At 38.6% G+C, this 22,823-nt stretch overlaps 3 protein-coding genes across 7 annotated transcripts; 2 read left to right on the top strand and 1 right to left on the bottom strand.

The window, feature by feature from the left end:
- The first annotated feature begins 3,460 nt into the window (after positions 1-3,460).
- On the top strand, positions 3,461-8,154 carry LOC105055373 (inactive leucine-rich repeat receptor-like serine/threonine-protein kinase At1g60630). Its single transcript, XM_010937153.4, has 3 exons — positions 3,461-3,661; positions 3,921-5,626; positions 7,136-8,154. The coding sequence occupies exons 2-3, from the start codon at positions 4,240-4,242 to the stop codon at positions 7,831-7,833; spliced, it is 2,085 nt and encodes a 694-aa protein (XP_010935455.1). The 5' UTR covers positions 3,461-3,661; positions 3,921-4,239; the 3' UTR covers positions 7,834-8,154.
- A 932-nt stretch (positions 8,155-9,086) lies between these two features.
- LOC105055374 (uncharacterized) lies at positions 9,087-13,451 on the bottom strand. Its single transcript, XM_010937155.4, has 5 exons — positions 13,044-13,451; positions 12,318-12,440; positions 10,631-10,730; positions 10,041-10,156; positions 9,087-9,480 (listed from the first exon to the last, which is right to left on the bottom strand). The coding sequence occupies exons 1-5, from the start codon at positions 13,374-13,376 to the stop codon at positions 9,244-9,246; spliced, it is 909 nt and encodes a 302-aa protein (XP_010935457.1). The 5' UTR covers positions 13,377-13,451; the 3' UTR covers positions 9,087-9,243.
- Positions 13,452-15,240: 1,789 nt separating this feature from the next.
- LOC105055375 (uncharacterized) lies at positions 15,241-20,251 on the top strand. Of its 5 annotated transcripts, none has more exons than XM_019853968.3 (7): positions 15,241-17,773; positions 17,981-18,328; positions 18,446-18,480; positions 18,737-18,821; positions 19,517-19,662; positions 19,772-19,877; positions 19,990-20,251. In XM_019853968.3, exons 1-2 carry the CDS (start codon positions 15,255-15,257, stop codon positions 18,105-18,107), a joined length of 2,646 nt encoding a protein of 881 aa, XP_019709527.1. In that variant the 5' UTR covers positions 15,241-15,254; the 3' UTR covers positions 18,108-18,328; positions 18,446-18,480; positions 18,737-18,821; positions 19,517-19,662; positions 19,772-19,877; positions 19,990-20,251. The 5 variants fall into 5 exon arrangements, with proteins under 5 accessions (XP_019709527.1, XP_073103025.1, XP_073103026.1 ...); XM_073246924.1 differs by having other exon boundaries at positions 18,721-18,821; XM_073246925.1 differs by having other exon boundaries at positions 18,446-18,652; positions 19,787-19,877.
- Positions 20,252-22,823: the final 2,572 nt, after the last annotated feature.

Here is a 22,823-nt window from a genome sequence, read left to right as displayed (position 1 = left end):
GTGTCGCCCACCGTCGGTCGGGCGGAGTTGGTTGGTCGGATGAAGTCGGTCGGTCGGATGGAGTCGGTCGGTCGGATGGAGTCGATCGGCCGGATGGAGTCGGTCGGTGGGATGGAGTCAGTCGGTCGGATGGAGTCGGTCGGTATATCCCAACACCGATCATAGAATCTGTCTAGCTTCTATTACTAAACAGTCATGTGAGATCACGTGACCGAGGTATGTGGTAGAAAGAATTGATGTGGACAAGTTATTTCTCTCCTTTTTTTTCTTCTTTGTTTCATTTGTATAATCCGATTATTTCTTCCATTCCGATGGCTCAATATCGGTGAAGCTTGCGAGAGTGGTGGTTCGTTGGTCGGCGAGAATGCAGTGACCGATCTTTTATTTTGATGACAAAGATAATTTTCTCATCTTTTGTTCCTTCTTGCCGATAGGATTTTATCTTTCTTAATCCATCCATTCTTCCTATCGATGATTGTTGATAGATTCTGTTTGCAACTTGCATGAGTTATACATCAGTAAGGGAAAGATAGACGAGAGAGAGAGAGAGAGAGAGAGGGAGTTAAGTCAATCTTTATTATTTCTTTTCAAGATAAAAGAATTATGGATCAATCTTTATTGCTAATATAAGATGTAAAATTATTTTTTTTATAAAAATAGAGAATCAGTCACCGTCGAATGCCATTGTTTGCCGACTAGCAGACCACCACTCGATAAGGATCAATGAGATTTAGTTGCCAAATAGGCACATTTTAAATGAAAAAATATATATAAAAAAAAAATTTTTTGTCTACATAAATTTTTTTTGCCATATAAGCCATTTCTGCTGTATAAGGATTCACATGATCATTCCGTAACGAGAATCTGATGAAATTTATAGTTAGAATCTGAATTAAAATTTTTAAATATTTCATAATTTGATTGCATCAAATTAGAGTTTAAGATAAAATTAAATTTTTTTTATTAAATTAAATTTTTTTTATGATTAATATAAAATAAAATAAAATTTTTTTAAAAATAATAATAAAATAAAGATGATAATTTTTTTCAATTGCATCAGATAATTGTACTTCATCCCATCTATCCCTTGCGTGCAAGATACGCTAGTGATTTTAACATGAAGATTAAGATTGCGTAGATGGAATATGAAAAGCCAAAATTATTCCACTTAACCCCAAAAAAAAAACAGATATAACCAAAAGATAAATCTAACCAAACGATCAATCTATCAAACTCAATCGAGTCATTTATGCCGTAGCTGGGTCGCATCCCCCCGACAACATATCACCAAACCGTCATAACTAGTCGGTCGAACCCATGTTCTGCCGTCCACGGACACGATGCGTACCAGTAACGCTACGTGCCCCAAATGGGCAGTAGAGTGGATAATGATTATGGCACGAGGCCCCATGCACCATAACACGTGTCCACCTACTGCGCAGAAAGGAGGTCGAGAATAGTGCACCGTAGCGGAGAAGGCCTCGAGAGGCGAGGGAGGGGAGCCGAGGCTCGGGGTGGAGACGAACAAGTTGGGGGTTTGGCGGAGAAGAAGTTGAAAAAGATGATAGGTTGGAAGAGTATTTGGTTCGTGATTAAAATTAAAATTAAAATTAAAATTAAAATTAAAATAAAAATAAAAATAATTAAAATTTTTAAAATATTTAGTTTATAATTATAATTATAATTAAAATTAAAATTAAAATTTATAGAATAAAATAAAAATTGAGTTCTATATAAATTGAGTAATTTTTATTTTATTCTAAAATCGGAATCGAAATGGGATTCTTTTTAACTAAACAGTTGGAATAGGAACCATCCATTTCGATTCTGATTTCAGATTCTTATTCTTTCCAACCAAACACCTCCTGAATAAATATGATGTTGGCCATTTGACTCCTCTCTCTCTAATTTAATTGGCGGAGTCCCGTAGTATACTCTCTTTGATTTGATTAGCCTTTATGATATGCTCTCATATCCGTATAAATACAAACTTATCATCTGAATATTTGAAATATAAATATATATTTGATCTGTATTTAATTTACTTTCAGTCATGCGTAATCTCGCATGAATTTTGATAAGCTTTGCAGTGGGATTTGTTACGTGACTAGTTGCCAAGATATCTTCCATTTTTCTTTCAGAAAGTGACATCCCTAATTTAATAAATTTTATTTATAAGTTTTACGATCAAAAATATATATTTTAGAATTTTGATCATCATCTACTGAAATGATTGTTTTGTTAAGCGGATGTGACTGTATTTTTGCTTATTTTTAAAATTATTTATTATATTAGATAAGTAAAAGAGATTCTGAAAACTTATGTACTTTGTTTAAATTAATAATGTGAGGTGAAATTATATTGTATTCCAATAATTAATACATTGTCTCAAAGATATTACGCATATAAGATTAGTATCTAGATTTATCTTGAAAAAAAATACCGGCATTGTTACCATATATGTATGTCCAAGGATATTTTCGTTGTTTAGCAAAAAAAAAAATATTTTAATGTTTCCTACTTTAATTTTATGTGGAGATTTATATGAGATCTTTTTATAGCTTAATAAAAAAATAAAAATATTTAATATATAAATATTTTAAAAAATATTTTTATAATTTAGTAAAAAAAATAAGAATATTTAATTACTCTCTACGCCAGCTTTATACGAAAGTTTATGTGATGGATCATTTTGTAGTTTAGAAGATAATGAAAAATATTTTTATAATATGATATTAATATATTAAAAAATTAATAAAAAAATATATAATTAATATATTAATAAAATATAATATATATTAATAAAATAATAAAATAATATATTAATAAAATAGTATTTTATAAAAATAATAAAAAAATTTATTAATAAAATATATTTTATTCTAAATATTTATATAATTAATAAAAATAATATTTTAAAAATAATATATCTTGTAAATAAAAAATAAAATCCATGTGCGGGTAATATCACAGTACTTATGATTTACGAAGTGAAATTGAGGCATTCTAGTAAAATTGGAATTTATATCTAAATTTGTCAAATAAAATATATACAAAATATTGATGTACTAATATCTTATTAATGCTCATGTCGTTTTTAGTACAGTATAATGATATGTGATTTGGGATCAAGCCTAGTCCAGCTAGACTTGGATCTCCATCCTCTTATAATCTATAATGTGATCAACGTTGCAATTTTGAGTTGCACTTGAATCTAATAAATTAAAACATTTTAGATCCAGCTCATTACAAAAATAGTATATTGCCAGTAATTATGAAGATTTTTTAATATTTAACAAATTAAATTTTATTTTCAGTTGATATTTTTCTTCCATATAACCTATGAAATAATTTGGATACTTTAAATGTCATATACCTAATTGTCGGAAATGTTGAAAAAGATAAAATAAGGAATAGAGAGAGGAAGGACAGAAATGGAGGAAATCCTAATCTATGATCGATAGGATTAGTTACCATGGATTTTTCCATCGTGTATTTTATCCTAAGTTCTAAATCTCCACTCCTTCGACGATTGAGCCGTCACCTACCTCTTCCTCCCTCCCTCTTTGATCTCTGCAATGCCTCTCTCCAATAGCCATGAAGATGAAGTGTCGGAAGCTATATTTGTCTGAAGAGCTCCTAAGTCTTTTCATAGGATTAGGTTTGTCTTTCTGATCAGATTACATCTAGCTTATTCTTCTTCTAGTTCTGAAGTTTTTGGTTGTTAGAGCTGCTCTCTTTGTTACCGTTGGGAGGCATCGATTCTCTCACGACCATGGAGATCTGAAGGCCCCATCGGATCCCATGCCATTGAGAGAGAAAACGGTCGAGAGAACGCCAGCAATAAAAAATGGACTTTAATATATCCCGAGGTGCGAGTGCTTAAAAATCGGTTTTTTTTTTTTTTTTTGGTAATACAGCCAGGATGGGGCAGAAATAGGAAGAAAGCCACTATCGTCTCCTCTGCTGTCTTTGAACCCAGTTCACGTGAAGCCATTCCAATGCTCACCAATCGACGGATTCGCTCGACCGAGCTCACTCGGTCGTTCTCGAAGCCATCCGCTCTCCAATCTCGTTGAAAGACCGAATCTTTCCCGTTCCGGACGAAGCGATGTGACTCGGAAGAAAAGCCATCCCTTTCTCTGATCCATGACGGCTTTCAATCCATTAGAGAGTAACCTCTTGCCGTATTGAACACCATTTACTTGTGTCTTTACTCTTCTGCTGGTATTGGCCTCCATGGAGTCGGAGCCCGTCTCTCCAAGGTGTTTGCTTCTCTTCCTCCTCTTGCTTTGTTTCTTTTTTGCTCGCATTTCCTCCATTAGAGCTAAATCTAGCGATGCGGAGGCCCTTTTGGCTTTGAAGGCCTCCATTGATCCTTTGGACGCCATCCCGTGGCGACGAGAGGCCTCGCTGGAGCTCTGCAATGGGTGGTATGGGGTAAAGGAGTGTGCTTCCAATGGAAGGGTCAGCAAACTCGTGCTCGAGTTCCTCAACCTCACCGGAATCCTAACGCCGGAGATCCTCGCCCCCCTCGACCAGCTCCGTGTCCTCAGCCTCAAGTCTAACTCCCTCTTCGGCGCCATCCCCGAGCTCACCGCGCTCGTCAACCTCAAGTCCCTCTACCTCAACGACAACCGCTTCTCCGGCCGGATCCCGGCCACCCTCGCCGTCCTTCACCGAATCAAGGTCGTTGTTCTGTCCGACAACCTCCTATCCGGTCCCATTCCGGTGGCCCTGGCCGGAATCCCCCGGCTCTACACCCTCTTTCTCCAACACAACCGCCTCACAGGGGAGATCCCGCCTTTGGACCAGCCGAGCCTCCGCTACCTGAACGTCTCAAACAACAACCTCTCCGGCGAGATCCCAGCCACCCAAGCCCTCTCCCAGTTCAATCTCTCTTCCTTCCACCACAACCCCAACCTCTGCGGCTCCCAAATCAAACTCCCCTGTTCTAAAACACCCACCTTTCCGCCTTCCAACAGTCCAAAATCCTCCATTTCTTCGACCATCAATGCCTTTCCTCCTATTATCGCTTCCAATCACAAAAAATGCGGTATCAAAAGACTCATTGCCATCGTCGCCGGCTCCATCGCCGGAGTTCTGGTCCTATCTACGTGCTTAGCATTAGCCGTATGCTTGGTGTTGAGAAGAAAACGGCAAATCGTAGCAGCGGGAAGCAGAACTCAGGGAGTAGGAGTAGGTAAGTCCTTAGAAGAAGGCTGCGGCGGCGGAGGAAGCGGGGTGGAAGGTGGCGGTGGCGGTGGAGGAACGAAGGGGGGGTTCTCGTGGGAAGGAGAGGGGCTTGGAAAGCTGGTATTTTGCGGCTGTTTAGGGGAGATGTATAGCCTGGACGAGCTGCTGAAGGCGTCGGCGGAGACGCTGGGGAGGGGGACGGTGGGAAGCACGTACAAGGCGGTGATGGAGTCCGGCTTCATAGTGACGGTGAAGCGGCTCAAGGACTCGACCCAGCCTGGCGTGGAGGAGTTCCGGCGACGGATGGAGGAGCTTGGCCGCCTCCGCCATCCCAATCTGGTGCCTCTGCGGGCATACCTACAGGCCAAGGAGGAGCGCCTCCTTGTCTACGATTACTTCCCCAATGGCAGCCTCTTCTCCCTCATCCATGGTACGCCCTCTCTCTCTCTCGTCTCTCTCTCTCTGTTTTTTTTTTTTCGTATAAGTCCCTGACAAATTCTTGATTTCTGACGGAGTCCTTATCTTTTTGTATTGAATATGATGCAACGCTTTCCTCACCATTCCCTATCCAACTTGGCCGGAGACTAGTGATGACGTTGGTTCATTCATTGGATGCCACGTCATAGCTACATGTTATGGGGAATGGAGTAGTGTGGGGAGATATATTTCTTTTATCAGTCCCTGCATCAAAAACTCCGCCCTTAAACTCTAACTTACTGCTTAATTCATGGCAACAATCACGTTAATTTATTGTCTTAGTCACATTGTATGACCATCGGCGTCAAGGAATTGTTATATAAGCCCCCTATAAAAAATGGACAAATTTTGAAGTAATGAACAATGTGACAAATTTTTATGTTTATAAATATAGAATGTGTAAGGGGTTGTTTAAAAAAAAATCCACCCTCCATGGCCCATTCCACCTTTCCCTCCACCCAGCGAGCGTCATGGCGAGAGAGGGATTCTGTTAGCGACGGGACGAAGAACCCTGACCATCAGATCAGTGCTTCTTTGTCTTACCTTGGGCCGTTCCCTGTACTCCCTTTGTCTCATCCTCTGGGCTGATGCGACTCCTTATGAGTGCCATCCCTAGCGAGTCTCGGAAAACGTACGGTCATGATCACCGAGACTGCTAAACTATTCCACAAGTTGCTGGGTAATAGTACTCGTCATTGGTGCCCACAGATAAAAACACAACCGAAACGAATCACGAGTAACATCCCAAGTCACGGAGTCTCAAGACTCCTTTTGGGTCAAAAGATACTGCAGCCTGTGACCGGTTCTCTGACCGAGTTGAAACATTAAGGTCCATAACTGTTATAATTAGATAGCCTGCATCAAGGTAAGCGGCAGTAAATTAGTAATACTCATTTGGCCATGACCTGTCTCAACTTTCTTGTTGGAAATAACCCCTCGCCTACTTTCTTTTCTCGTGAACCTTTTAATGTGCAAGGGCAGTGCTTGAGATTGTCTGCAATCATGCACCAGACTTCTCAGAGGTGGTCTCGTCCCTTGCCGTATAACCTGGTCTTCTCTGGAAAGGCTTGCACTAATTTGGCTGCTTCCTGTTTGTTGGTTTGCGCCACTCACTCTGGTGCGGTCTTCCTCCTGTTTCCTTGATGATTCCACTTGCTGCTTCGTTTGAACCCTCTGTATCCAGTGAGGATGGTCCACCTATCGTTCCCCACGTCCAAACCAGGTGATCTACATGTGAAGCAAAATGCATTAGTGAACTAGATTTTGGAATGGTTACCAAAAAAACTAGTTTATGGAGCACAAATTATTATGTAGGCATGTGATTGCACATGGAACAAAGTATAAATTTTGTGATTCCGTATCTGATTAATGATTTTTTTATTCGTTATAATTCCATGTTATGCATGCACTTTTCTGAATGGGAGGGTTCATGAGATGTGTGGCTGTGATTTGATGTGAGCAGGATCCCGGCCCTCCGGCAGCGGTAAGCCCCTCCACTGGACGTCGTGCCTGAAGATCGCCGAGGACGTCGCCGCCGGCCTCCTCTACCTGCACCAATCCTCGCCGCCGGTCGTCCATGGCAACCTCAAGTCCTCCAACGTCCTCCTTGGTACGGACTTCGAGTCCTGCCTCACCGACTACGGCCTCGTCCCCTGCCTCCTCCCCTCCGCCGACGACGACCACCACCTCCCCACCTCCTCTTCCCTCTTCTACCGCGCCCCCGAAACCCGCCACCCCCGATCCCGCTTCGTCACCCCCCACTCCGACGTCTACAGCTTCGGCGTCCTCCTTCTGGAGCTCCTCACAGGCAAGACTCCCTTCCAAGACCTTGTCGAGGAGCACGGCGCCGACATCCCCCAGTGGGTACGCTCTGTGCGCGACGAGGAGAAGGAGTCCGGGGAGGACCCGGTGTCGTCCGGGAACGAGGCGTCGGAGGACAAGCTGGCGGCGCTGCTCAACGTCGCGATGGCATGCGTGGCGGTGGACGCCGAGCGGCGGCCGGCGACCAAGGAGGTGCTGAAGATGATCCGGGACACGCGGACGGAGGTGATCGTGTCATCGAACAGCAGCGACCACTCGCCAGGGCGGTGGTCGGATACGGTGCAGAGCTTGCCAAGGGAACGTGGGCCAGAGCATTTGAACTTTGGAGAGAGGGACTGATTCCGGTTTTTTTTCGGTTTTTAAATGATTCTTCTCTTCAACGGCCAAGTTGTAGAGTCCCTGGAGTGTGGTGTGCTACTTTGAGATTTGAGAGATTATTCGAGATTGGATTTTTCCTCTCTTTTTTTTTCTTTTTTTTTTTTTCTTTTTTCCTACTGGAATCTGGCCCCACTTTGTTCTTTTCACTTCTTTGGCTGTTTGATCTTTCTCCGCCTGGATTGATGACTTACCTGTTAGTACCTATGGATCTCAAGGGTGCATGAAATCCCTCCAAAAGCTCGTATTTGAAAGTAATGTAAGAGTAACAGATTCTGATGTAAACACTGTTTGACAGGATACATCCATATGATATATGGGCCCTCACAAATTTGAAGGGGACTACTGTTGAATCGTGATACACTGGGGGACATGAGGGCCCATGATCCTGCTCTTGAAAGGGACAGACATGTTTGCTGGAAAGTGTATCTATATGCACGTCGTATCTGGACGAGTGAGGATCATGGAGTGATGCTCCAGTATAAGAAAGATGGTTGCCACCCAGCAAAAGACAATGAGGCCATGCTACTCAAAAGAAGACATATGCAAGATGTGCATGATAACAATAAGGAGCAGTTGATTTCAAAATAGAGGTGCGAATGAGTCGAGCTACTCAAGCTCGGCTTGAGTCTAAATTTGATTCAGCTTGATTATTATCAATCAAGATATTGACTCACAAGTTCACAAATCTATTTAAATTTTTATTTTTTAATAATATTATTTTTCTTATACATATGTATACATATTAGTATGCTGAGGCTCAAATTCAAATATAAATATGATTAAATTGATATTTAAATCAAATCAAGTCAATCTCAAATTTTTTTTTTTTTATATATTTCAACTAGATCAATCTCAAATCGAGATTCAAATTTGAATATTTTGAATCGAATCGAACCCAAATTTCTAACTACTTAACTCAATTGAATCCCTATTTTTAAGTGAGCAATAAGGATACAACCGCATGGTCCTGACATGAAAAAAAAGAAAAAAGATATGTTGAAATTCTGCGAATGAATGAAAAAGATGTAGAAGTTTTGCTGGGATAAAGATATCCATGTCCAATCATGTACTATGTGAGAATTACACTAATATAGATGAAGATAATTGCTACATGAGTGAGGATGTGTCGCAGAGCACAGGATGAAACAACTAGGATGGCTCCACATCTGTGGTGGAAATTACATCCAAAAGAAACAGAACTTCACTACTTCAGATTAGGCAGTCTGTTAATGTTTGCTTAATTCCATGTGAACATGACAAGCAAAAAAAGTTGAGAAGTTTTAACATAAACAATTGGGAGGCTTAGCTGTCTGAACAAAGCAAATTGGCATTCGAACAAAATATTGTGACGCACAAAAAGGAAGAGAACATTCAAGGAGCCTGTGAGAGACGAGAACGAGCTGCAGCTCTTTCTAATGCCTTTAAGCGGTTGGCTTCCATGCGGGCCCTTTGCTCTTCAGTAATCTGAATTGTGCTAGGCACTGTCGCAGTATTTACTGCTGCTTGATTTGATGGCTCTTCCAAAGATCTAGGCTCCAGGTTTACTTCCGAAGCAGCTATGCCTTGCGAACCTTGAGAAGGTTCCTGCTGCACGGAGTGGTTTGGTTCCTGCAGTTTCAAATGGCAATTTCAAAAATAGAGCTGTCATACTCTGGATGATGTGTATAAAGAGATTTGCAATTGGCATGCAAGTAGAAATCTCCAGTATAAGTTATACTTCTCATAGTCAACCATATCCAAGACTCCAAGTTAGAATATCCAAGTTAGAGTAATGTTTCTCATAGTCAAGAATATATAAATACAATAAATTGGGAAAATTCCATAAATAAATAAATCTCCATTTGGATTCAGCAGATATCAAATGTTAAATCGATAAAAATCTGGTAGAAATATAGTTTTCTATTCAAGTCATGGTCTCCTAATATGAAAATGAAATTCCTGACAAAAAAAAATCTGAGTTGAAAAATGAGAGCATGAGTTCGAGTCCACTGAGATACTAGTTGCACCATTTGATTAACAATCTAGTATTCACAAATTTCACAGAGCTTCTTTACAAAGCAACCATCAGCAAACAACTCAAAGGAAAGAACAGCGACTTTGATTATGGACATGACTGCCCAGATGGTGTGTCGGTCTTGTTAGGAATATCAAACAGCTGAACAACTTACCTCAGTAGCCTTTTGGTAAATCTCATTAAACATATCTTCTTGTATATCATCACCATCATGACTCTCCAATGGTGGATCTATAGTATCAGTACTTTGGTCCCCCATGGCAGCACCTTCTGTGGCAATAAATTGTTCATAAAAATTAGATTCATGAACATTTCCTCCATCTACTGTTTATAGCTTCTGTCAGACATTAACTGGCATTAAGAACATGACACTAATGCCATATGATGGTGGTTGCAAATAATATGCAGTGTTAATTTAAAGACAACAGCTGTTCACACATCAATAGACACATATAATCCGGTAAATATACATCTTATGCATTTTGACATTGAAAATGGGCATAACACGCTGCTAAAGTGGTGATGCTGTCATCAACAAGGGCCAAATTTTCTTTTATTGATGATAACACAATATGATCTGATTAATAACAGCAATGGGAATAACTGTATTTTAGTGGGATGTCTGAAATGCAAATTTTGCAACAACATAGTAATATAAACAAAGATGCTTAGTGAGAAATAGTGTTTATACAGTATAACTTCAAATGGAGAATTCATACTTAGATAAGGTTACATGTTATATACCTACTTCACACTCCGGAGGAACTTGTTCAGCTGGTGGTTCATGCAGCTTTGTGGGGTCTCCTCCTTTGGCTACTCTATCCCTCAGTTCTGCAATGCATCTCTTCATGAAAAGAAAATGAAAAAAAGGTATGAGCGAGAGAAGATTAGGCAATACTACAATTTATCGTGTGAGGTGCACATGTCGCTGCCCCCAAAGTTTGCACTATAATAGCAGAGATGATACATGAATAGGCTTGAAAGCTGTAGTTTTTTTGATAAGTGGCTTGAAAGCTGTAGTTGAAACCTAAAAAAGACCAAACAAGAGGGCAGATGGGAGAAGAATGAAGATGACAAGTTTGATGGATTTCCCTATTTATTCAGAATCAAGATTCCAACAAGAAAGGGGAAAAATACACGTGCAGTCTTCCCATAAAAAGCCACTAAAGCAATTCCTAGACCAACTTTGTAACTTATTGATAAAGAAACCTACAAAGACATTGCAGCTAGAACTCATAAATAAACCTTATGTTTGCCCAAGGATAACAAACAACCAAGAATCCCAATCTATGTAGATCATGTTAGTTGACATCAGCTGTTATCAAACTCCACATATCAATTAGAAGAGAGAGAGAGAGAAAGAGCGAGAGAAGTTTGCACTTTGCAGATGCAATGAATAGAAACTAAAGTTTAATTGTTTGATGAAAAGTAAAAAATCTTCTTAGAGATTTACCTATGACAACTGGCAACTATTAGATATCTGAATATCTATTTTCGGAAACTTTATTACCCACAAAATTGTTTGCCAAATGGGTAAACCAGTAACTGTATATAGCAGCACAAACTTAAATTGAATCAAGAAATCACATGCTTTTACAATTGAAAATAATTAATTATAACAAATTAACACATGATAAACTTGCATTTGTTTTCGATGCTTGTTTTATCTTCCTAAGAACAATGGAGCAATCTTTTATCCCCATCTAGACATTGGTCAAGATTGATTCAATTAAGATGACGGGAACCTGAAACTATTGTTTTCTATCAGGGGAGAAAATGGTTGCAATATTAATGTTTAGCAATTAGGAAAAGTATCCCACAACACACAAGTGATATGTCCTTCACAAAAAAAGAGACAATTAATTTCATACTTGTAAACACGATCAAAATATAAAAGCCATTGTGGTATATCATGAAAAAAGTATAGCAAGTCAATGTTGAAACATCATATATATCTCCTAGATGACCTTGCAATTGGAAAGATAATACATATTTTATTCTGAGTGAAAAAAATAAAGGACAGCATACACATAAGAAGATAAGAAGTTGCTTCTAAGACTTAGCAATACCCAGCTAAAGAGGGTAACTTACTAACTTTGTTTGAAAAGCAGCAATAGGCATGTGGAATGGTTCTATATGAAGATTTTTACAAGTAATTTCAACTCCAATGTTGACATAAATACAGAGCATGGCCTTGATAGCCGAACTTGTTAGGCTTTTTCTTGCCCATGCAAGAAACCGACCATACCTTATGCCCCAATTAACTTCTATAACAACATGACAGAAATATCATCAATGCGCGGCATCAAGAGACATAGTAATGCATCATAATTGTAGTCTAAAATCTTTGTAAATCCTTCATCTAAGTGTGATAAAAAAAATAATTTTTTTTTAAAAAAAAAATCTTTACATCTTCATAGAAAAAGCTTACCCTGACTCGGGTGGTGGAACCAACTTTCTCAACTTTGTGCACAAATTGATCAAAGGAGTAGTATGGGATCAAACGAGCATGCCATTGTGCGTACAGATTAATCAAATTACCCAGATCACTGACCTGCGCAAGCAAGGCAAATACTCATTCCTCATCGGAGGACTGAAGAAAAAGACTTACTGGACAAAATTCATAAGTTTGAAGTAAATTCAGTCATAACAACTCAAACAAGCTGTAGCCATTTACAGAAGTAGCCCTATGGTATACCTTTGCCCAAAAAACAAATAACCACGAGTTAACAGTTCTGATCTAGCAAGCAAGAACTAAAAGTCTTAAGAAATTGAGGCCGGAGATCAAGAGAAATTTAGCAATCTCAATCAGAGGAAAAAACATAATGAATAACATCAAATTAAAATAGGCTTTTTTGTTTTGATAAAAAGTTGGGCTTTGCCAGCAGAGAAGATTTTAACTGCTAGAATGAAACAAAACGTAGGGAAATCTGACATGAGATAATAAGGAACCTACTAATTTGAGATCAAAGAGGACATCACTATCCACAGAACAAAAATTATAACAACCATAAATCAGTAACAAAAGACTGCAGATAAGAGAGCACGAGAGATGCAAACTAGCAGATTGCGTATATGAAGACGGAGATCCAGAAAGGATTTCGGAAAAATCAGCGAAAATCTAAGTTTTAAATCAAAGGCAAGATGGGAGCTTTACCTCATGACCGCGACCATGGTACTTAAAGGAACGGGGGAAATGGAGGAGGACGTAGCCGAGGCCGTCTTCAGAGAGGAGAAGATCCGGCGTGACCTTGGGCCTCGTCCTCGGGAGCTTCTTGGTGGCGGATGAAGCATCGGTGGAGGCCTTCCCTGAGGCTGGCTGCCGAGGGAATTTGGATGAGGAGAAGGGTGTCCTAGGGTTGGGATTAGGGTTAGTGTTGGGATTCGTCGCAGAAGAAGAAGAAGGGCAGTCTCGCGACCAGTGGCCGGGCCTCCCGCACTTGAAGCATCCAGTCGCCGCCCCGCCTCCCGCCGCCCCGGTCGCCTGCATCTCTCTCTCGCCCTCTCTCAGCCTCACGCTCTGGCTTTTTGTGGTGGGAAAGAAAGGCGCGCCGCGCGCGATGTCTCTATTTTGTAGCAATGGTGGCGCGGATTTACAATTGGGCCGAAAAAATTTTGGGCAACAACGTATCTCCTGGGAAGAATATTTGAATGTTATTTTTGAGAATACATGATTAAAAAATAATTATTTTAGAATAATTTATATTTAATAGAACATCTATTTTTTAAAAAAATCATAAAAAATATCTATGATATCCTTAATATAATAAAAAATTTTATTCTATTTAAATATTAATATCATTTGCAAATAAAAAATTATAATGGCTCAAAATACTTTTTGTCTTATATCATGGTAGTGGAGGGTTTGAGATATTGTAAGTGAGAAAATATTTATTTATATAATAAATTTTTTAATGATTTAAAAAAAAAAATTGAATTTTTTTTTTAAATTTTTATCTTATAAAAAAATTTAAAATCTATGTTATATATAAATTTTTTTTCTCATGAAACATAAGAATTATATTCTTATGAAAACATCTTTTTCCAATCTCCCTTCTTTAAACTCCAACTAAGCAGTAGAAATTTTTTCCACTTTTCATTGACTATATACTTTCCCCCTCTACTATTCGCAAACCAAATGAGTTTTATATAATCTATTTCACACATTTTACGACAGAATAAACCGAATTACACTCTGTGCTATTTGGAAGTTCCAACAAACTCCTTTAAATTATTCTAATTTTTTAGATAATTTAATTATTTATCAAATTTTGCATTAAAACCCTAATGTAAAAATGACGAGAGATTGGATTTCACCTCTGTTTTAAAATCTTGGGCATAGCAATAAAATTTTTGGAATCCATTACTAATTTTCCCTCCATATGACATAGTAATGATGAAAATGCCCATATAACCCAAGTATATTTACCAAGCATTCTAAATTTGTTATCAGTTTATCATTTCTCTTGAAATTATTTGGCATTAGGAGTACAAATGAATCAACAACTTAATAAACTGCTTGAGTCTGAGTTAGTTCTTAATTTGACTTAATTGTTTCTAAGCTCATATTGGCTCAAATAGTTCAAATAGTTTTATAAGTCAAGTTCAAGTAGTAAAATATTTGGTTTAAAAGATCACGAATATAATCAATATACATATATATAGTACTATATTTTTTTATTTATAATATACAATATTAATTTAATATTTTAAAATATAATATAATATTATGTTATAATTTATTTTAATCATATTTTTAGATTATGATAAATGTTTAAATTCTATTTTAAACTCGTGCTCAAATATGGTTTGATCGATATTTGAGTTGAGTCTATCCCGAATATTGCTTTTCTTGATTGAATTGAATTGGATCTTGGATGTTAAGGCTTGATCAATATCAACTCAAATTTTAAATTTTAATATTTTGAATCAAATTAAGCTTGAACCTCTACAGGTCGACTGCACCTTATTTGGGATCATTCTTAAAGGGATATTGTTTTCATGAAATCAATAATCAATATATTATTTGAATACAAAATTTGTTTACACATGATTTTCTTTTTTTTTTTAAAAAGAACATGATTAGCGGAGGGCTTGCGTCTAGTATTACATTAAAATAGATCAGTCGATCACTTCTTCAAACATAAATCTGCGGCATAGTGAATAAAAATACGTGCACGATCCTATCAGAAGATTTCATCAAAGTCGGCATACCAGGCGACTTAACAGGGCAATTCAGTCATCACATGTGCCGACTTTAGAGCAAATTATCGGATTCGGCCAAACGTGCCGACTTTAGGAGAGCCCCACGTCCCAAATAAAGAAACGACCGTTGGGAACCACGGGGAGACGCGAACTCCCCCACCCCATGAACTCCAGCAACCCCCGACGCCTCGTGGACGAAATCCTCCGCCGCAACGCCCGCAACCCAGCCCTCGCATGGCGTCTCTTCAAACACCTCCTCTCCTCCCCTTCCGCCCCTCCCCCTTCCCCCTCCTCCATCTTCTCCCTCTCCGGCGCCCTCGCCCACGCCCGCCTCCTCCCCGAACTCGACCACCTCCACCATCTCCTCCTCAACCTCCCCCACTCCGCCGCCCCCCACTGCCTCACCGCCCTCTCCCTCGCCTCCTCCACGGCCGGCATCCTCGACCGCGCCCTCTCCCAGCTCCAGTCCCTCCGCTCCCACTTCCCCTCCCATGCTCCCCCCATCCGCTTGTATAATTCCCTCTTAGGCTCCTCCCTCAAAGCCAACCGCCCCGATCTCGTCGAGGCCCTCTACAAGGACATGCTCCTCGCCGGAGTCTCCCCGGACACTTACACCTTCAATCTCCTGATGTCGTCTTTATGTAACTCAGGCCGGTTGGATGAGGCCCGCTTGTTGTTCGATAGAATGACGTTGAAGGGCTGCCAACCGAATGAGTTCAGTTTCGGGATTTTAATTCGAGGCTACTGCAAGGCGGGATTCAGTCTCCGCGCTGTGGAGCTTTTGGATGGGATGGAGAGAGTTGGGTGCTTACCGAATTTGGTAATTTATAACACGTTGATTTCTGGCTTTTGCCGAGAGGGCAGGATTGGAGAAGCTGAGAGCTTGGTGGACAGGATGAGGAAGGAAGGCCTTTTCCCTAATGTGGTTACTTTCAACGCCAGGATATCAGCACTTTGTAAGATGGGGAAGGTCCTAGAGGCGTATAGAATTTTCAGAGATATGCAGGACGATGAGTTGGGATTGCCGAGGCCTAATCAGATTACTTTTAATCTAATACTAGATGGATTTTGCAATGGTGGCATGTTGGACGAAGCCAGGGCCCTAGTTGAGTCAATGAAAGAGAGTGGATTTTTTGCACGGTTGGAGAATTATAATATATGGTTGTCAGGCTTGGTGAAGAATGGGAGGTTGCTTGAGGCAAGGATGCTGTTGGAAGATATGGTTAGGAAGGGCCTTGGACCCAACTTGTACTCCTATAATATTGTTATTGATGGGTTGTGTAAAGAGGGGATGATTTTTGGTGCTGAGTCAGTTATTAGTTTGATGAGAAACAATGGAATTTCTCCTGATACAGTGACTTATAGTACATTGCTCCATGGGTATTGCACTAAAGGGAAGGCCTCGGGGGCCAGCAGGATTCTTCATGAGATGGTTAGCAATGGATGTTTTCCAAACTCCTTCACTTGCAATATCTTGTTGCAAAGTCTTTGGAAAGAGGGTAGGATTTCAGAGGCAGAGATATTGTTGCAGAAGATGAATGAGAAAGGATATGGCTTAGACATTGTGAGCTGCAATATTGTTATTGATGGTCTGTGCGAAAATGGGAAATTGGATAAGGCAATGGAAATTGTTGATGGTATGTGGCAACATGGAAATGCAGCCCTAGGTGAACTTGGAAATGCATTCCTTGGTCTGGTAGATGATGGAAATGATAGCAAGAAATGCTTTCCTGATCTCATCACTTATTCAACTCTTATTAGTGGTTTATGTAATGCTGGCAGACTGGATGAAGCTAAGAAAAAGTTTGTTGAAATGACTGGGAAAAACATTGCTCCAGATTCAGTTATCTATGACACTTTTATACATGCATTCTGTAAGCATGGAAAGATGTCCTCAGCTTTTAAGGTTTTAAGAGACATGGGGAAGAAAGGTTGCAAACCGAGTACAAAAACATACAACTTGTTAATCTGGGGGTTAGGGAGTAAGCAGCAATTCAATGAAATCCAAAACTTGATAAATGAAATGCAAGAAAAAGGGATTCCTTCAGATGTAATTACTTACAATAACCTGATTCGGTCTCTATGTGATGGAGGAATGGCAAGAAAAGCTGCTTCACTATTAGAAGAGATGTCAAAGAATGGCATCATGCCTAATATAATTTCATTCAGCTTGCTTATCAAGGCTTTTTTTAAGACTTCTGATTTTGATGCTGCTCAAGCCATCTTCCATGGTGCTCTGACTACATGTGGCCAGAAGGAAGTGCTTTATAGTTTAATGTGCAATGAGTTTTCCATGAATGGAAAATTATTGGAGGCTAAGGAACTGCTTCAAATTGCTTTCGAGAGGGGATTTTCCATTGAGCGTTTCCCATACAAACATCTTGTTGAGGAACTGTGCAAGGAACAGAGGGTAGATGATGCACAGAGCTTACTCATTTCTATGATTAATAAAGGTTATCTATTTGATCCTGCAGCATTCCTGCCAGTGATTGACGCACTCAGCAAGAAGGGAAATAAACATGAGGCTGATAAACTCTCAGAGCAGATGATGGACATGGCAACATATCATGAAAAATCAAAATTTGTTAATTCCTATACTCAACATGGTGAGATGGGACCTAGACACATAAAATCAAAGCAAGATAGTTCCCGTGGAAGTGACTGGCGCAATCTGTTGCACAGGTATACCTGTATTGGTGTTCTTACTTTGTTGCACTTATTTTGTTTAACTTTTTAAGAGTTTCGTCTATCGTTTGGTTTGTACACATGTATATTTCCAAGTTCTCTGATTTTTTTTTTCCTGCAAGATGAAAGTTGAGTAGTCCCATTTTGGGCTTATATTATTAGACAGTAGAAAATTCACTGCTATGAATGTCTATTGATCTTCAGAGATGATGGAAGTGGGGTAGCTATGAAAGTTCTGAAGCGAGTGCAAAAAGGTTGGGGTCAAGGAAGTATACCTAGCCCGCGGCCACAGAATGTCGACCCCTTTGATGTATGGGAAAGCACTGGCTGATTCTATTAGGTTGAAGTGGAAAGCTCAACCTTGAACTGCTGATTGTCACCTGAAGTATCTGGTTCATGTGCCTAAATTGATTCCCTGGTGACTGGAAGCGTGCTGGGTGATTCCTCAAATATTATTTGAGATGTAGCCTGGAACCTCGGCACTCAGATTGCCCAAATCGATAGGTTCCAGACATGATCATGACATGCAGTTAGTCTTTTCAGGTTTTTGCGGTAATCTCACTTCTATATTTCCTATTACTTAAGGGAAATGAATATGCCCTTGCATAGCCTACTTGTGTCTTTCTTCACTTCTATTATGATGATTTTCTTTTTTTATATATCTGACAGGTTTGCTGTCTGAAACAGCCTCTTTACATGCATGGGTAAGGCTGCATGCTTCTGACCCTTCCCAGAGTCTGCAATAGTGGAAGCCTTATGCATTGGGCCACCCTTTGTCTTATTCATAACAGAGCTAGTTGATTTTAAGACATCACAGCATAATGCAACATGATGATACTTTATTGCTCATGACAACTTTTTGTCTGGTTTTGCATGGTACAGTTCTAGGGTTTATATCTTTTCACCTGAAGAACATCACTAATCTTGTGGTTTTGAACATTTAGTTTGTTTTGTTTGCAGTCCCAGAGGATATTTATTTCATGTTATTAAGATGTTAAAAGCTCAAGTCCAAAGTTTTCAGCCTTAATGAAGCATGGTGATTTTGGTAGTATCCTATTTCTTCAACTGCTTGCTCGATTTTTTGTCTTTTTGTATTCATTTATTTTGCATTTTCATTAGTATTAATTGCTTAAATCTTATGTTCATATGAAGGGATTTATTCGCTTTTGTTCTTTTCACTATGCTACTGTTGGAGAACACTTGTCTGCTTCACTTCGACCATGACTGCATGCTCAAAAAGGTTTTATTAATATGATGCTTCTGTATAGATGAGGGTAGGACCTTGGATATGTTGGATAGACGATTCCAATATTTTGTTCTTTCTTAGAATCTTGGTTGGGTTAGCCTTCAGTTTATTTTGGAAAAATAAAAAACATTACTTCTGAGTCAGTGGGTTAACTCTCCACTGTAATTGCATCTCAAAAAAAAAAAAAAAAAGAAAAAAGAAAAGAAAAGTTGTAATTCTCTTAAACAGAGTCATACCTTGATAATTTTGCAAAATTAGTATGTGTTGCTCTTTTTGTTTGTAATTTTGTTACTTGGTGACCATGATTCAAATTGCTTTCATATATATGGCTCTTTTAACAAATAGTAATTCCTTTTTATAAAAACTAAAGAAAATGCAGAAATCTACCATTTTTATTTTGCTTTATTTCATGACATTTTATTTCAATTTCATCAGGCCAATCATCAAGTTGAGGCTTTTAATATTTGATTCTTTTTTTTTTTTTCTGCGTTCAGAGTTAATCCAAAACCGTATTGTTCAATCAAAGACAAGTCACTTGGTGGCTTGTAGTCCGTGAGCTAATATAAGCTACTTCAGCGCAATTTGTTTGACTATGACCAGAATTCTCGGTATGCTGCCACATGCAGCTGGAGTTTCACAGGTTGGTTTTTCTTTTCTTTTCTTTTTTCCCACAGTAAACTACTGGAGTTTCGCAGTTCAGTTTGGAAAAAAGATCTCTGTAAAATTATATAGTAATTTGTTTGGATTAGTTACTCAACGAACAGAAGCTTGACGGACGACCTCAATGTCTGTGTCAAGCATTGCGCAGCATCGAAATAGAGATGTGTCATCATGCTTGCACTAACTCTCATGGAGGTGATTATTACAACTTGATGTCTTAATACATCAGTCTTCAATAACTTCGATCATATAAAGTCTTCGTTGTCTCATATCTTTTTAAATGATCATGTATTTTGCTGCTTTGTAGTTTGTCACCGTGGCTTCTGCGAGTATTCTGTCTGGTGGGATGAAAACCACCTGAATGAAGCAGCATATCAATACAGTATGTTGAACATATTTGTTATCCGCTATGGAAATTGAAAGAAAAAAAAAATCATACTAATAATTATATATTTGTTAATTGAATCATTTTTCTCTTTTTTGAGTAATGCAATGGGGACGCCGAGGCTGGTTGGCAACTAAATCATTTGAAAATAGATTGTCATCAAGCACAAGGTTTCGATTTACCATTTTAACTTGATTCCATGAGCAAAATATGGTTTCTACTCTATATACCAGAGTATATTAACCACCAAAGGTCACAGTTCTGTATCTGGCGTTATCTCCTCCTTGCTCTATCCAAACAAGAAAGTGACCCATCATAGACTGGAATGTACAGATTTTGCGCCTTCCATATGCTAAAATTTCAGTCCAAAAAGAAATCCAGCGGTTATATAATTCCATCTGAAACAAAACATAAATGCGAATTGTTGATATTTTAGATGATTAGCATGTAGATTTTTTTATCTTATAAAAATATGCAGCAGAAAGATAAAATTAAAATAATTTTAATTTTATTCACGTTCGGATTTAATCCTACAATCACTTAGGGAACATTTAACATGTCACAAAATAAATATTTTAGATCTGAAAATTAAACAGAGAAGAAAGAATGATTATCTTAATCGCTTTTCTTTGCTCTTATTTGGATCGGATCTGGCGGATGTTCGGGATTTCTGTTAGAGTCGTACAAGCGATCGGCCTTTGTTGGTATCCATACGAAGACGGCTTGATTGAAGCATCGAGGTCACCGGAGTGCTAACACTTTGCATATCTCGCTCCTTGGCTTGGATCTGGACTTTTTCTTCTAGATCTTGAAGAACAGGGTTGCAGCACGAATCTTTCACGCTAATCTGATAGGATCTCTTCAAGATGCTAAAAAAAGGAAGAAGAACTCTCTTCTTCTCTCTCTAATCTCTCTGTCTCAGATCTGATATGAGGATAAGTTGGGGCATGGGATGAAGGAGAGAAGAGAGGCGTGGATCTTATTTTGCAGCAAGGAAGACTAGCGCTCAATTATCTCATGCATGCCCTATTCCCATCTTAATTTTTGACGCACAAAAAATACTCCAACATCCAATTCTGATTAGATTTGATTCTCTTCCAGATAAGGAACCTATTCGAATCAAATATAGATAGAGATCTAGATCAGAGAGAGTCCCAAAGAGATGGGGCACCAACTATTGGCGCCTCCTCTCTTCATGTATGCAAGAAACAAGACATGCACTCTCTCTCTTTTCTACATGAAAGAAGAGAGAGAGTCCCAGGGAGAAGTGGATTGGCTTTCTAATTTGGTCAGATTTCAAATTTGGTTCAATTCGAATCCAATTTGAGTCCAATTCGAATCAAATTTAAAAAGACTGTCAAACCTGATTTAATCAGGATTGTAATCCAAGTCCAACTTAGATAATTAAACCCAGTAAGTCTTAAATTAATTCAAATTCAATTAAATTAAATCTGATTTAAATTAATTTGGACTTGATTCATAATTTATTTAAGCCCAATTATATTGCAACACTTGTAATTAAGTTTCTTTGCTAACATTTAGTGGTTTGGTTACTAAATATATAATTCTTACACAATTAGCAGTTTCTTAATTCAAACCATCGATTCAATTAATAATTTGATTATGATTCAAACTATTGATCAGGTCGTGCTCTTTTTGTATGTGATCCCTCAAGTTCTATTCTGTCTGATAGTGAGATATACTGTGATCTCCATTATTGTATCATCAAAACTCCTTTTGATGGACTGGAATGATTCCAACTCAATCCAACAAGAATCGTTGATCCGAAAATAATCTTAGTGAGTTCTCATAATCCACCAGTGACGCCTAGCAGCAATCCAGCAGAATAGAAAGATGAACCCCTAGGTATAGTTATCGTGTGATCAAATTTTTCTATCGAGAGTCCTGACAGGATGCAGGTCATGAAAACTCGTTAAATCCTAAGCATCCATCATATGTCAAACTTAATTAGCTTGAGTCTAATCATGAATCTCATGAAAATTCATTTTTCTTATCATGCTGCTATGGCCACAGACTTAAGGACTCAGCCTCTTAGATCGTATCGGACTATTCTTCAACTATTAAGGCTGATAGATCTCTTATAAGTGCACTCCTACTCCTACAGTAAACCTACTGTGGCTAACGAACACTGCAAGGCACTGAATAACTAGGAACCATTTTTATGTGTTGTCAAACTACAGCAACTTCACTGTAAGCAGTCGAAGCACCGTAGGTCAAAAAAACTACTCACACAACCATAGCATCGAGATAGTCACTGACGAGTGAGTAGACATCCATGTGATTTCTCGTTTTTGATCATATTCAGTACTATTGTTCTTTAACAACTATCTGCACTTTCGCTCCAATATCTCTATACTGTAAACTCAAGACCCATCTCTCAAAGGAAAGCCATCCGTGCGTCAATCTTGATGGTTTAATCACTATCTTCGTGATGATTCAATGATCGGGAGCAATTCAGAAGTTAATCTATAATGATATATGTCTCAAATTCTCAATTCTTGAAAATATGTGTTATTGACCATTAACTTCTTGGATGATTCTAGGACATATTATTCTAAAATAAAAATAATTACTTATTTTATTAATTTTTAAGATTAAGTATAAAAATATATTTTGAAATTAATATAATATGTCAGTCAATAATTAATTTTTCAAGTCATATATCTAATAACAAATCTCATGACCTCGTCACCTGAACCACTTTATTTGACAATATACAGTGCTCTCACATGCAT

This window comes from Elaeis guineensis, chromosome 12 (genome assembly GCF_000442705.2).
Source record: "Elaeis guineensis isolate ETL-2024a chromosome 12, EG11, whole genome shotgun sequence".
NCBI lineage: Eukaryota > Viridiplantae > Streptophyta > Magnoliopsida > Arecales > Arecaceae > Elaeis > Elaeis guineensis.
This window is presented reverse-complemented; position numbering and strand designations above follow the sequence as displayed.